We start from the raw sequence: 12,647 nt of genomic DNA, 5'->3' as shown, positions 1-12,647 counted from the left end.
GTGAGCAGGGTTAGACAGCAGCATTTTGCCAAACCTCAGGATAAGGTCATCCAAACCGAGTTCCAAACTTTGGAGTTCAAGGGTTGCTAGGGCGTCGTGGTAGGAAATGTCTCTACTACTCAGGATGATCCTGGTTGCCCATTTTTGAACTGACTCCAGGTCCTGCATTAGATAGGCAGTTCTTAGTACTGAGGGCCCCAGATGGGGCATGCGTATCCAAGTATGAGGCGTACGTAGCACAGGTATGCCCGAAAAAGACTATAGGCGTTGCACCCAAAGCGACGCATTTTTGAACAGGTTTGCAGAAATGTGTTATCTTTGTTAGATAACTTTGTTACAAAGTTATCTTTGTTAGAAATGTGTTACCATTAATATGGGGTGATAAAATGAAAATGACACCTTGTATTTCCACTTCACTCACAACAGAAAAAGAAACTTCAGGGGGAACGAAGTCTCTCTTTAGCGGGTTCAGTCTAAGTATTTTTGACTTAGAAGAGTTAATAGTCAATTTCATATCGGAGCGCTGTGAACTTAGTAGATCGAAAGCGATTTCGGGGAATTGCTTGGACATTGCCATGAATAAGATAGGCGAGTAAGAGCGACAAATCGTCGACAAATGTGTATTTGTCGTTATGTTCTACAACTAAATCCTTAATAAACAAATGACGTTTATGTTCCAAATGAATCGAGCAAGATAAAATGATTACGAAATAGGATGAAATTATGAAATAAGTACAACTGTTCCAATCAAAGCCGTATCCAGAGGTTTCAGGGTTTAACCCCCCCCCCCCAATTCTTGGCCCACTCGTAAACAGGAAACAAAATACATGCAAACAAATTTCTTATACGTTTTTAATTTTTAACCCCTCTACCCAAACAAAATTCCGGATACACCCTTATTTCCAATCCTACGAATTCTAATCTTGGCACAGTTATAGATAGCTTTACAATTTTTAAAGAAAATTTGGAGAGGGTTAAACTCCAAAATTACACCTGAATGCAACTGCAATCACATTATTATCTCTTCATATTAAATAAATAAACTCTTCTTTTTTTAATATTGGGGGCTTATTAAGATTAAATTTACAAAAAATAGAAACGAAAATGGAAAATAGGTTGAAAATAAGTCAAGGTTTAAAACCACAATGATCCAGAAAGTTAAATACTCTTCTTCCAAATATTGCGTCTTATGATTAATTCAAGTACTTATTTTTGAAGACTTCACTGCTAATCCATGACGATAAATAACAGTTCACATAGGGATAAATCCTTTTATTGGACAGGAAAAAAAAACAATGAAAAAAAAACTGGATATTTCGGTCACATATAAGTGACTGTCATCAGCAGATATACATCAGCAGAGTGTATCTGCTGATGACGGTCACTGCATTTGCGATTGAAATACGCAGTATTCTTTGATTGTTTTTTCACTGTCTAATAAAAAAATTATCCCTATTTGAACTGTTATTAATTGTGATTAAATCAAGCAAGAGGATTAAAGCCTCAAATAAGCAAGCATCTAATTGAGGCTCTTTAATGGTCACACCTACCATAACTTTAGCTCCTTTAAGCATATTAAACCCATCTCTTCCTTCATACATGTATGCTTTCGTCACAACTTTATATTCTTTGTTCAAATCTAAATACTCATCTCCAATTCGGACAAAACTGGGATCAATTCTTTCTCCAGGAGGCTTTGTAGGGTCAAAAGCGAATTTAATACCAGCTACTTGGAGAAATCGACCTTCGAGCTTCGGATACTTTGACACGCTATTTTCCAGTGCACCATAGAGGCTCTTACCTAGAAAACAGAGTGTTGAGTCGTACAAATATGTCATTTTAGGGGGGAGGGAATTCGTCAAAAAACGATACGTTACCAAACATATAAATATTTAAAAATATAGCAAAATCATAGGAACCACTATATTTCTTTCAGGGGAGTAGGTCAAAAGCCCCATCCTTTCGTAAGTATTTGTGAGCTTCATTCGTTTCTTTGCCACTACACGAAGTTTAGACTACAGATATTTCTTTACGTTTCGAATTACATCTTTACTTAGTATACTTAATTAAAGGAACGAAACCTGAATTAAGCTTGAATTCATTGTTCATTGTAATTTCTGTTAGTTTTAGGGTTAACTTCTTCGTTCATAGCTCTTTCTCTTTCTTTTGCGTTTATGGCCTACCTTATGCACTCTCCTTTATATTTTTCTTCTTTTTATTAACAAAAGGGTCATACAAAAAACCTGACATTGAATCCTCCATATAATACTAACAAAACAAAACTAAACATTACTTCTTACAATCAAAATAGGACCCAACGCATGTTAGGGCGTTTGAGACGATCCAAAAAAAGACACTTTAATTACTAATACACTTCCTCGTAAAAATAAAACATACAAACTAAAAAAAAAACTGACTCCTGCTCCCCTCTCCTACTACAATTTTAACCAACAATTCTAAAAATAATATATATAAAGGGAACTTAAGGAATCCCACACTCATACTCTATAATTCATCATGCTTCTTTACACAAACCGACATTCACTTCAGTCAACAAACGAATCAATTTCTCTGTTAAAACTCACACGCATATACTCACTCCCAAATCAATCACTTAATCCATGTTTACAATACTGATTAAAACAAATGCATAGCAAAGAAGCACGGAAGTCCTCAAGGGTCTTCTTACCTTTTACTTCCACCGGTAGCCTGTTCCAGACTTCCGCGCCAATATACCTAATAGAAAACTTAGATCTGGTAGTAATTGGAACCAGCGTTCTAACCAACTCAACGTTTCTACTTTCATGACTATGTTCTTTTTCTTTATAAAATTCCAAAAAACATGTAGGTAACAAATTGGAAAAAGATTTATACATAAACAAATTTGCACAAAATTTAACTAAAACAAAAAAACGGTAAAAATTTTTATTGGTGATACCTGGATCTTACCAAATCCTGGGACAAATCATTGGTCAAAACCTTTACAGCTTAATTTTGTAACACACGAAAGCGGAAATAATTGGCTAGTGAACGTCGACGACAAAACTGTAACACAGTAAAACAAATACGGATGAATAAGAGAAAAATATAACATTCTAATAACCTTTTTGGAAAAAAATTCTTCAACTGCCACAGAATTCCAACATTTTTGGCTAATTAGTACTTATTAATGCAAAAGGATCTTTAAGACTCAGGCATTAATCTACCATGACACCAAGACGCCTTGTTTCCTTGTTTCATGCCACTTATCAAATCTGCTTCTATTTTCGCAGCCATTGTAAACTGAGTATCATCAGCAAAACTTGGAAATATTGCTTACACTTGGCCATTATTGCACCTTGGCGTTGACAGCTGTTTGAAGCATCTATTTAAATCATTAACGTTTACAAAAAATAATAGGGGATCAAATACTCCCATCCCTTTTAAAACGGATTCAATATTTTCAAACTTAGCCAATAAAATTTCATGATCAACACAGTCAGAAGCCTTCATAATATCCATAAAAATTGAAGCCACCTTAAAATTTGAATCTAGGCAATTGTCAATAAATGTAGTCAAAAATCATAAAGCATGCTCTGTAGACATATTTTTTGTAAAACCAAATTGATTAGAGTGAAAAAACCTCTTTTTTCAAAATAATTCATCAATCGTCCATAAATCAATTTCTCAAAAACACGGGAAATCACTGGAAGTAGAGACATCGAATGGTAATTGCTCATATCTTCATCAAACAGTTCGTGGTTACGAACTGTAGTAAGGAGCGACCCGGCTCAATAGTAAACGAAACTCTAAAAAACGGAATTCTGATGCCAAAATATACATCAAAAGAATCAGATTTTCATGCTGATTTTAAATATATAACTTTCATCAAATTTAGTCTTTGTCATCAAAAGTTACGAGCCTGAAAAATTTGCCTTATTTTAGAAAATAGGGAAAAACACCCCCTAAAGGTCACAGAATCTTAACGAAAATCACACCATTACATTCGGCGTATCAGAGAACCCTATAGCAAAATTTTCAAGCTCCTATCTACAAAAATGTGGAATTTCGTATTTTTTTGCCAGAAGACAAATCGCGGGTGCGTGTTTATTTGTTTGTTTTTATTTTCAGGGGTCATCGTATCGACCAAGTGGTCCTAGAATGTCGCAAGAGGGCTCATTCTAACGGAAATGAAAAGTTCTAGTGCCCTTTTTAAGTGACCAAAAAATTGGAGGGCACCTAGGCCCCCTCCCACGCTCATTTTTTCTCCGAAGTCAACAGATCAAAATTTTGAGATAGCCATTTTGTTCCACATAGTCAAAAACCATAATAACTATGTCTTTGGGAATGACTTACTCCCCCACAGTCCCTGGGGGAGGGGCTGCAAGTTACAAACTTCGACCAGTGTTTACATATAATAATGGTTATTGGGAAGTGTACAGTCGTTTTCAGGGAATTTTTTTTTGGTTTTGGGGGTAGGGTTGAGGGGAGGGGGCTATGTGGGAGGATCTTTCTTTGGAGAAATATGTCATGGGGGAACAGAAATTCAATGAAAAGGGCGCAGGATTTTCCAAAATTACTATAAAAAAAACAATGAAAGAATAAACATGGAAAAGTTTTTTCAATTGAAAGTAAATAGTAGCATTGAAACTTAAAACGAACAGAGATTATTACGCATATGAGGGGTTCTAAAAAACTTTAGCATAAAGAGCGAGGTATTTAGGAGGAGATAAATACCTCGCTGTTTATGCTATAGTATTTTTAGTAATTTCAACTATTTATTCTACGGCCTTTCTGATTCAGGGGTCATTCTTAAAGAATCGGGACAACACTTACGATTTAGTGTAAAGAACGAGGTATTAACGAGGGTACAAACCCCCTCATATACATAATAAAAATTAAAGAATATAAAAGTTTGTTACGTAAGTTAATTCTTAAGTTACGTATATTTTTTACTAATAAAAAAATTCATTAAAAATTAAAATTTATAGTTGCTTTTTTATGTAGCCGAAAAATTGCATGGCAACTAGGCCTCCTTCCCCATCCCTTATTTCTCAAAATTGTCTGGTCAAAACTAAGACAAAACCATTTAGCATAAGCAACACGCATATGAGGGGTTCTAAAAAACTTTAGCATAAAGAGCGAGGTATTTAGGAGGAGATAAATACCTCGCTGTTTATGCTATAGTATTTTTAGTAATTTCAACTATTTATTCTACGGCCTTTCTGATTCAGGGGTCATTCTTAAAGAATCGGGACAACACTTACGATTTAGTGTAAAGAACGAGGTATTAACGAGGGTACAAACCCCCTCATATATATAATAAAAATTAAAGAATATAAAAGTTTGTTACGTAAGTTAATTCTTAAGTTACGTATATTTTTTACTAATACAAAAATTCATTAAAAATTAAAATTTATAGTTGCTTTTTTATGTAGCCGAAAAATTGCATGGCAACTAGGCCTCCTTCCCCATCCCTTATTTCTCAAAATTGTCTGGTCAAAACTAAGAAAAAACCATTTAGCCAAAAAAGGAATTAATATTCAAATTTCATTTTAATAATTTATGTGTGGAGAGCCAAAATCAAACAAGCATTAATTCAAAAACGTTCAGAAATTACATAAAAAAAACTAGTTTTTTTTAACTGAAAGTAAGGAGCGACATTAAAACTTAAAACGAACAGAAATTACTCCGTATATGAAATGGGTTGTCCCCTCCGCAATCCCTCGCTCTTTACGCTAAAGTTTGACTCTTTGCCACAATTCTGCTTTTTAAAACAATTCAAAGCTTTAGCGTAAAGAGCGAGGGATTGCGGAGGGGACAACCCGTTTCATATACGGAGTAATTTCTGTTCGTTTTAAGTTTTAATGTCGCTCCTTACTTTCAGTTAAAAAAACTAGTTTTTTTATGTAATCTATCAGTTTGAAACAACATTACCTGAAGGTGGTTTATAAATTACTACAACCATAAACATATTATTTTGCATTACTTGCATCAAGAACCATTGACTCAAATTTCATTTCATAATTAACCACTAAATTCGACCTAATCTGTACAGCAAATCCACTTTTTACACATACAACTAAACTACTACATTACCACTCGAATCGAGAATAGAATCTTTCGGCGTGGGCCTTTTAACCCCTGTTCACAGGGGTATCACAACTCTCATTACCACCATCAGTTTTTACTTTCTTATCTTTTATCTTTCTCCTTATTATCATGGATAATTACGGCATATACAATTTCGAAAAAAGCAATCTCAAATCAACATATACCACGCGGTTCAAAAATGCTTTATATTTTCCTTCTTTGCTGTAACATCATCATGGCTTGGTTACTGTTTATCCATTCATTTCACTGGCCACAACTAGCCTACTGCATTAGCCAAATTAACGAAATGAATACACAACCACAATCTTCGAAATTCAGGTACAGTTTTTTCAAGGTCTTTCATAACTAGGGCAATCAGATGTTCGCGTAATAAATTTCTTTCTACACAAAAATCAATTGGCTCCGTGCCCAGGTTTATCACAAGTAAACAGGTGATCCGTGAAATGTATTTTTTATTTAAGACGTCAACTGGCCAAAGACTGAATGAATACTGTGATATTGATTTTGAATTTTAAATTTGTTTTTTACTCTTCGTTGAAATAAAATGTGTTGCAGCTTAAATTAAAGCTAAAAATCCAAAGTAATGTTCATACACTGTTATTTCAAATCGAACTAATCTAATTATGAAGAGAAGAGTCAGTATGAAGAAGTCATGATTCCATGCCAGTAAAACTTATTACCACTTATTCAAGTCCAGATTCAAATGTGAAATGTTTAGAAAATTAAGATTCGTGGACTGGCTTGTTCTGTCGTGCAAAAACACATTTTCATTAAAAAAAAAAAAAAAAAACTTGTTACTTTATCCCTTATTTCAACTTTGTCATTCAACAGCATTTGAAAAGTTCAATATTAGTTTAATATTTAAATTGCAATGATAAAGAACACTGTGAAGATGCAAAAAGTAGAATAGGAAAGGCATAGGTGTTTTTCGGCATTTATGAGAAGTTTAGATGAGTCTTTTATTTGAACCGACCTCTTTATTTGAAAATTTGGTTATTTTTTTCTTTCTTTCAGTTTTATCAATCAACGGTATTTGAATTGTTCAACACTATTGTAATGTTTAAGTTTAAATGACAGAGGATAGAGTGAAGATGTAAAAACTGAAATAGTCTAAGCAGGGATTTGTTTTCGCAGTTGAAAGAAGCTTGAAAACATAGGAAGATAAGCCTTAGAATAGAAAGCTAGAAGCCAAATTAATAAGAACTATCGAATGCGCTTCAAATGCACGGGTACTTCAAAATCTAGAGGACGATATGGTAGAGCTTGTTCCTTCTGAAATACCAAATGCCAAACAATGGGCTGTAAGACAAATTTTGTTTCATCCAACTTTCTAGGGTTATAATGATAAAAAGAAAGATTAAGATAGTTCGGTCAGGTTTACGGATCAATGATGATAGATAAGGTAAAGGTAAAGAATAAGACACTGGATTTCACAATCCCTACCGGTGGTGCTGATCTTCAATTCATGGCTTTTTATCCAGGGAGCGCAATGGAGGATTGGTGGCCAGCCATCCTGTGTTTTCGCAAACTTTTTCATTTTACCTTCCCCAGATTTTTCCAGGTACCCATTTAGAGCTGAGTCGACTCTGATTGAGCTTACAGAGTCGCAATAAGGTCTGATAGGTTACCAAAAATTGCAGTTTTTATGATTTGTCTGGGAGGAATGAAAAGCAAGATGTCCTAGGATGGAAGTGGGGAGCAGCAATAGGAAGGAATGAAAACATATAGGAACTGCATACCAGGGTGCGACAAATGAAGACCGAGGCAGAGCGGGGTGTACAAAAAGCACGCGCGGTCGTTTTGATCTCAGGCCATAAGGTACTGCAGTGAGTTGTTTACTATTAGTATTCCATTCTCAATAAATCTGTGGTTAAGAGTTCGTCGTCAAACCAAATAGTTTATGCGTTTTACAAATTATCAGTGAGTTTTGAATATATTCCACTCTTTCGTTCAAAAAAATTAACGAAATACCAGTTGATAATCGACTTACCTGATAACACAATGACAAGTAAAGGATCCATCATCGGAAGAATAGTTCTTAGGTCACGAAAAGTGAAGTTTCCAGCGTCATGAAGGCGGTCAGACCTAAGCGTTCCAGAGTTTAGTATGGCAACATCACTTTCTAAAGATGACAACATCACATCGCAGATAAAGTTTCCAAGATTTGTTTCCTGAGTTCGAATGCTCGAAAATCTTCCATCCAAAGGAACAGAAAAATGTGCAAGAACTTCATCCATTTTTCCTTGCACTTCACCTACCGTAATAACAAAATAAAGTAAAAATAAAAAACAAAGATCAAACCAAACACAAAAAATTCAGCAAAATTAATTTACTGAAATATTGTTACTAAAATTGTTGCAAAGTCATCCGAGTTGTAATTCACCCAGCCAGTTTTTAGACTTTGACGTTAGTGCACACCTAGTAGAGATCTATAACGTCAAAAATCCATTACAAAAAGTTAATAGATTCCATTAATACAATTTAAAGGAGCCACAGAAACTAATTATCGTAATAGTTTACTTAATTTGAAAAAGGGCAAACCCACGAAGGAGTGACCAGTTCTCAATAAATATCACAGCAGTGAATTTAGCACACTTGTATTACAGTTTCCAATATCCTATCTAAAATAATAATAAAAATTTCATGTATTTCCTCTTATACAACCACTTTTTTTCATTTCAGGAATGATTGTACTACACTAAATTTTATAATATATGCTTTTAGATGGGGGAGATATTATAACAGAAATTTGAGACAGCTAAGTCTACCTAGCTGTTCAGATTCTTCTTTAATCTTTATAATTCTTCAATGTTTTCTTCGTAGGTTGCTTCTATTTTCAATTAACGTTTTTGTTCCTGGTGATCTTAAATGATTTTAAAGGCCCCCTTTGGGTCATTTCAAAGCTCCATCTTCATTGGTTGTTTTTTCAACAATTTACACACTGCATAAGGCACCAGCTCCGTATGTAAGACGAGATTTTCAAAGTGTAACAGCTGAAAGTATTCAAAATGGTGATAAAAACACAATTTGGACCACATGATTATACGTTATGACATTAAATACACCTTCATTATCTATTTTTCTTGTTAATCTTTTACAACTTTTTTCTTGTAAGCAGCAGTTTAAAACGTTCTTTACCACCAGTAGTTTTTTTCTATTTGAATTCGAAGGTTTTACACGACGGTACTACAAGCGGGACTAGAATTTAGACTTTTCTATATTTAGTACTTGTGCTAGTCACGATCTAGTCAGCCAATATTGATTGAAAAACACACTAATAACGCACTTTAGTATATCCTCTACCCCATAACAGTGGTGCCAATTCACAAAAAAGTTGGGGGGGGGGGCAAAATCCCCTTTTTAAATTTCACTTTACCATTTATGAGAAAACAGTTTTTTCTTAAATTCATCAGAAGCAATGGTGATTAAAAACGTAAAACATCGCTTTTTGATAGAATAAATGATTAAAAAAATATCAAAATTCACCAGAACATTCTACGCCCTCTGTGCCACATAGAAGTTCCATAAAGAGAAAAGGCCCAAAGCCCAACAAGAGCTGTTATGCACCTGGGGACCCAAAAGAATCCTAGACGTTAGCTCTAATAAAAATTATTTACAAACCTGAACTCCTTTCGAACCCCTTGAAAGTCCTGGCCCAGATCATGTATACCCTTTTTGCGTTCCCTCAGCGGTCGGCCCTATAACACTTATAACTGAATATCGGATCAAAAACTAACCGGTAAAACTTTCTAATTCTTTTGAAAGCTCTTCGTCTTCATAATACTTGGCAGTGATGTCTACTTGTTCAATACTGATCTCAGACTTCGACCCTGCAAAGCGCACACTAATTTTTGACAGTTGTCTAAAATCGGTTCCACTTTTGATTACATAGGTGTCATTCACCTGCAAGGCAAGGTAAATCGAAGTGAGGAAAGAAGTAATAAAAACATTCAAACAAAATTATAAAAGAAGACAAAAACTTAGGAAAATTACAAAGCAATTATAAAGTAAGGAAATTCAAAACAAAATTATAAACAAACAAAATACTTTCTGACACTCAAATTCAAGAAGAATTAAAACCTGAATAAACGTTGTTCAAATATACACTCCAAACTTAAGCGTAAAAAAACAAAGGAAACAAAACCTAATTTTTGTCGTTATTTATGCCTTAAAAGCAACTTGTCTGAAAAATAAAGCATCTTACAAAAAGTAGAAACACATAATATTGAAAATGTAGATTTGCAGGTGCTTGTCTAGGACATAAACTAAGGTTTAAGTTATGGTCCGAATGGTGCTAGTCAAAGCTCGGAAGGCAGAAGCAAAACCACTGCGTCTCAAAGACAACTTATAGAATATCAAGGTCCATTTGCTACCACTTAAATATTTCTCGATATGTGTGCAGTGGCTTGAAAGAACAAAACAAAAAGAAGCGAATCCTTGAATAGAAGAAAGAAAACGGCAGATGAGGTCTTATTAATGAATGTTTATAACAAGTTTAATCCTGCGCTATTCCTAAGCATTATTTAGAAACAATAATCGGGTTTAAGAGCAATGTTTTTAGAACATTTTCCATACACGATAGTTTTCAAGCAACTATTCTCAAGAAGTAAATTAAAGTCACGGGCTCATTTGTACTTATAGTTTGATTCGTATGGAACAGTAAAGTCTATAATAAAAAGCTATGCTAAAATCGCCAGGTGTGTCTGTTGGTTCAGGGCTAGAAGCTCCGGCTAGTCATCAGGGAACCTTGGGTCCAGACTCCCATGATTGCAACAAATTTTTCAAGCAATTATCTTTAATCAATAAAAATGATGAGTAATGAACTCTCTAAAGACCTATCTGTAAAAGGGGGCGATTTCCCCCATTCCCAATGTCTAAAAGTGAAATATTTTTCCCAAAATGTGTACAAAAATTCTACTAAAGGAGTAATTTTTGAGCGATAGAAACAAAATAGAAAAATTCCCCGACTGGCCTTGTCTGTGTTCATCTATCATCAAAACCTTGGTTTTTTTAATGTGTCGAACACTGAACTTTAGCATAACAATAAGACCAATACCAATGACATTACATGGTTATTTACCTTAATAGATTCAAATACATGATCGTGTCCTCCTAAAATGAGGTCTACTCCTGTATTTGCTTCAGCTAATCGTAAGTCATTAGGCGTCCTCATGTGAGTGAGAGCAATAACAAAATCACAGCCTTGAGTTGTTTTAAGTTGAGTCGATAGCTCTTTGGCAATTTGAATATAGTCACTAAATATCACTTGGTCTGGGTTTATAGTTGACAGGGTATCTAGCCATTCGTGCTCAACCAATCCGATCTGTGAAAACATCATAAGTATACTTAGGTATACAAGTTAAAACAAGTAATATAAAGCAAAATCGAATACCAGTGCAATATTTCATTTATTTGTATAAAAAATAATTATATTATCAAACAAGGTGTAAACTTAACTTATTTGATAATTTATAAGAAAATGGCGGGAAAATAACCTTAATTTAAAGGGAAAGCTACTCTAGGGTAAACAATAATTTATTGCATGAATCAAAATTTAAAAAAGGATTTAAAGTGCATCTGATTGAAACTTCTAGGTTAAGACTTTTCCCTAGAAAAAAAAAGGTACTTCAAAAATCATTTTTTACGGTTTGGATATGACCCAAGCCATAATGATTTCACCGCTCCCCCTGAAAAATGATCAATGAAAAGTAAGTTTTTTTCAATCATTTAATCGGTATTATGTATTTTTAATATCAGGCTTACTCGTATCTTGTTTCAATATGCGGAGTGATTTCTATGCCTATCTGACGGAGAGCATTTTTTTTCTTTTTTTTTTTTTACTTTCTTCGCCCTCTATTGTTGTAAAAACTGATATTATTCTAAAAGAGCAGCTAGCATTTAAAAAAAAATAGTGAATTTAATACCAGCTACTTGGAGAAATCGACCTTCGAGCTTCGGATACTTTGACACGCTATTTATCTTTAATCTCATAAAATGTAGTTTTTCAGCAAGTAACGACAAAGACAAAAACCAACGAATCACTAGCTATTCTTATATGAATAATCAACAGGAATTCTTTCAGAATACCTCGCATAAAATACTCAAAATGGAATTGAAAAAAATACAAGCACCGTTAATAAGTATGGTGAAACTGATAGTTTATCATATGTCGGATAGTTTAACCGAGAGTTTGTCCCTAAATACTTTGGCAGCATCAATTCTACCGTCATTAGGCCCGAAACACACTTGGTGTTTTTACCAATCGGATTTTTTCCGACCGTTTTTAGAGATGTATAGGATGGTATTGCGACGTAGACATTGACCAATAAAAAAACAATCGGTTTATTTAACGCTAACGGTAGCAATGCAGCCGCCCACTGTCGCTACAACAAACGATCGTTTTTATCCCCTACAACAATACCATTTTTTTACCACCTACACCGAGATGGTCGCCTATGTAAATAACCGCACACTTACACAATCGTCGCTCAGTCTGCTGACGATTTCTTTTCCTGGGAAGGGAGAGGGCAATCGAAAAAAAAGCTGGATAATTT

General features: G+C 34.4%; 1 protein-coding gene across 3 annotated transcripts in view; it reads right to left on the bottom strand.

The window, feature by feature from the left end:
- Positions 1-12,647, bottom strand: part of LOC136033849 (mannosylglucosyl-3-phosphoglycerate phosphatase-like) — a 70,861-nt gene that overhangs the window by 14,525 nt on the left and 43,689 nt on the right. For all 3 annotated transcript variants that reach the window (XM_065714808.1, XM_065714807.1, XM_065714806.1), the window contains exons 5-8: positions 11,174-11,416; positions 9,831-9,996; positions 8,084-8,347; positions 1,551-1,801 (exon numbers count right to left, since the gene is read on the bottom strand). In XM_065714808.1, coding sequence (XP_065570880.1) covers positions 1,551-1,801; positions 8,084-8,347; positions 9,831-9,996; positions 11,174-11,416 — 924 coding nt within the window. The remainder of the gene's footprint in view (positions 1-1,550; positions 1,802-8,083; positions 8,348-9,830; positions 9,997-11,173; positions 11,417-12,647) is intronic.

The sequence above is a fragment of the Artemia franciscana genome, chromosome 12 (genome assembly GCF_032884065.1).
Source record: "Artemia franciscana chromosome 12, ASM3288406v1, whole genome shotgun sequence".
Taxonomy (NCBI): domain Eukaryota; kingdom Metazoa; phylum Arthropoda; class Branchiopoda; order Anostraca; family Artemiidae; genus Artemia; species Artemia franciscana.
This window is presented reverse-complemented; position numbering and strand designations above follow the sequence as displayed.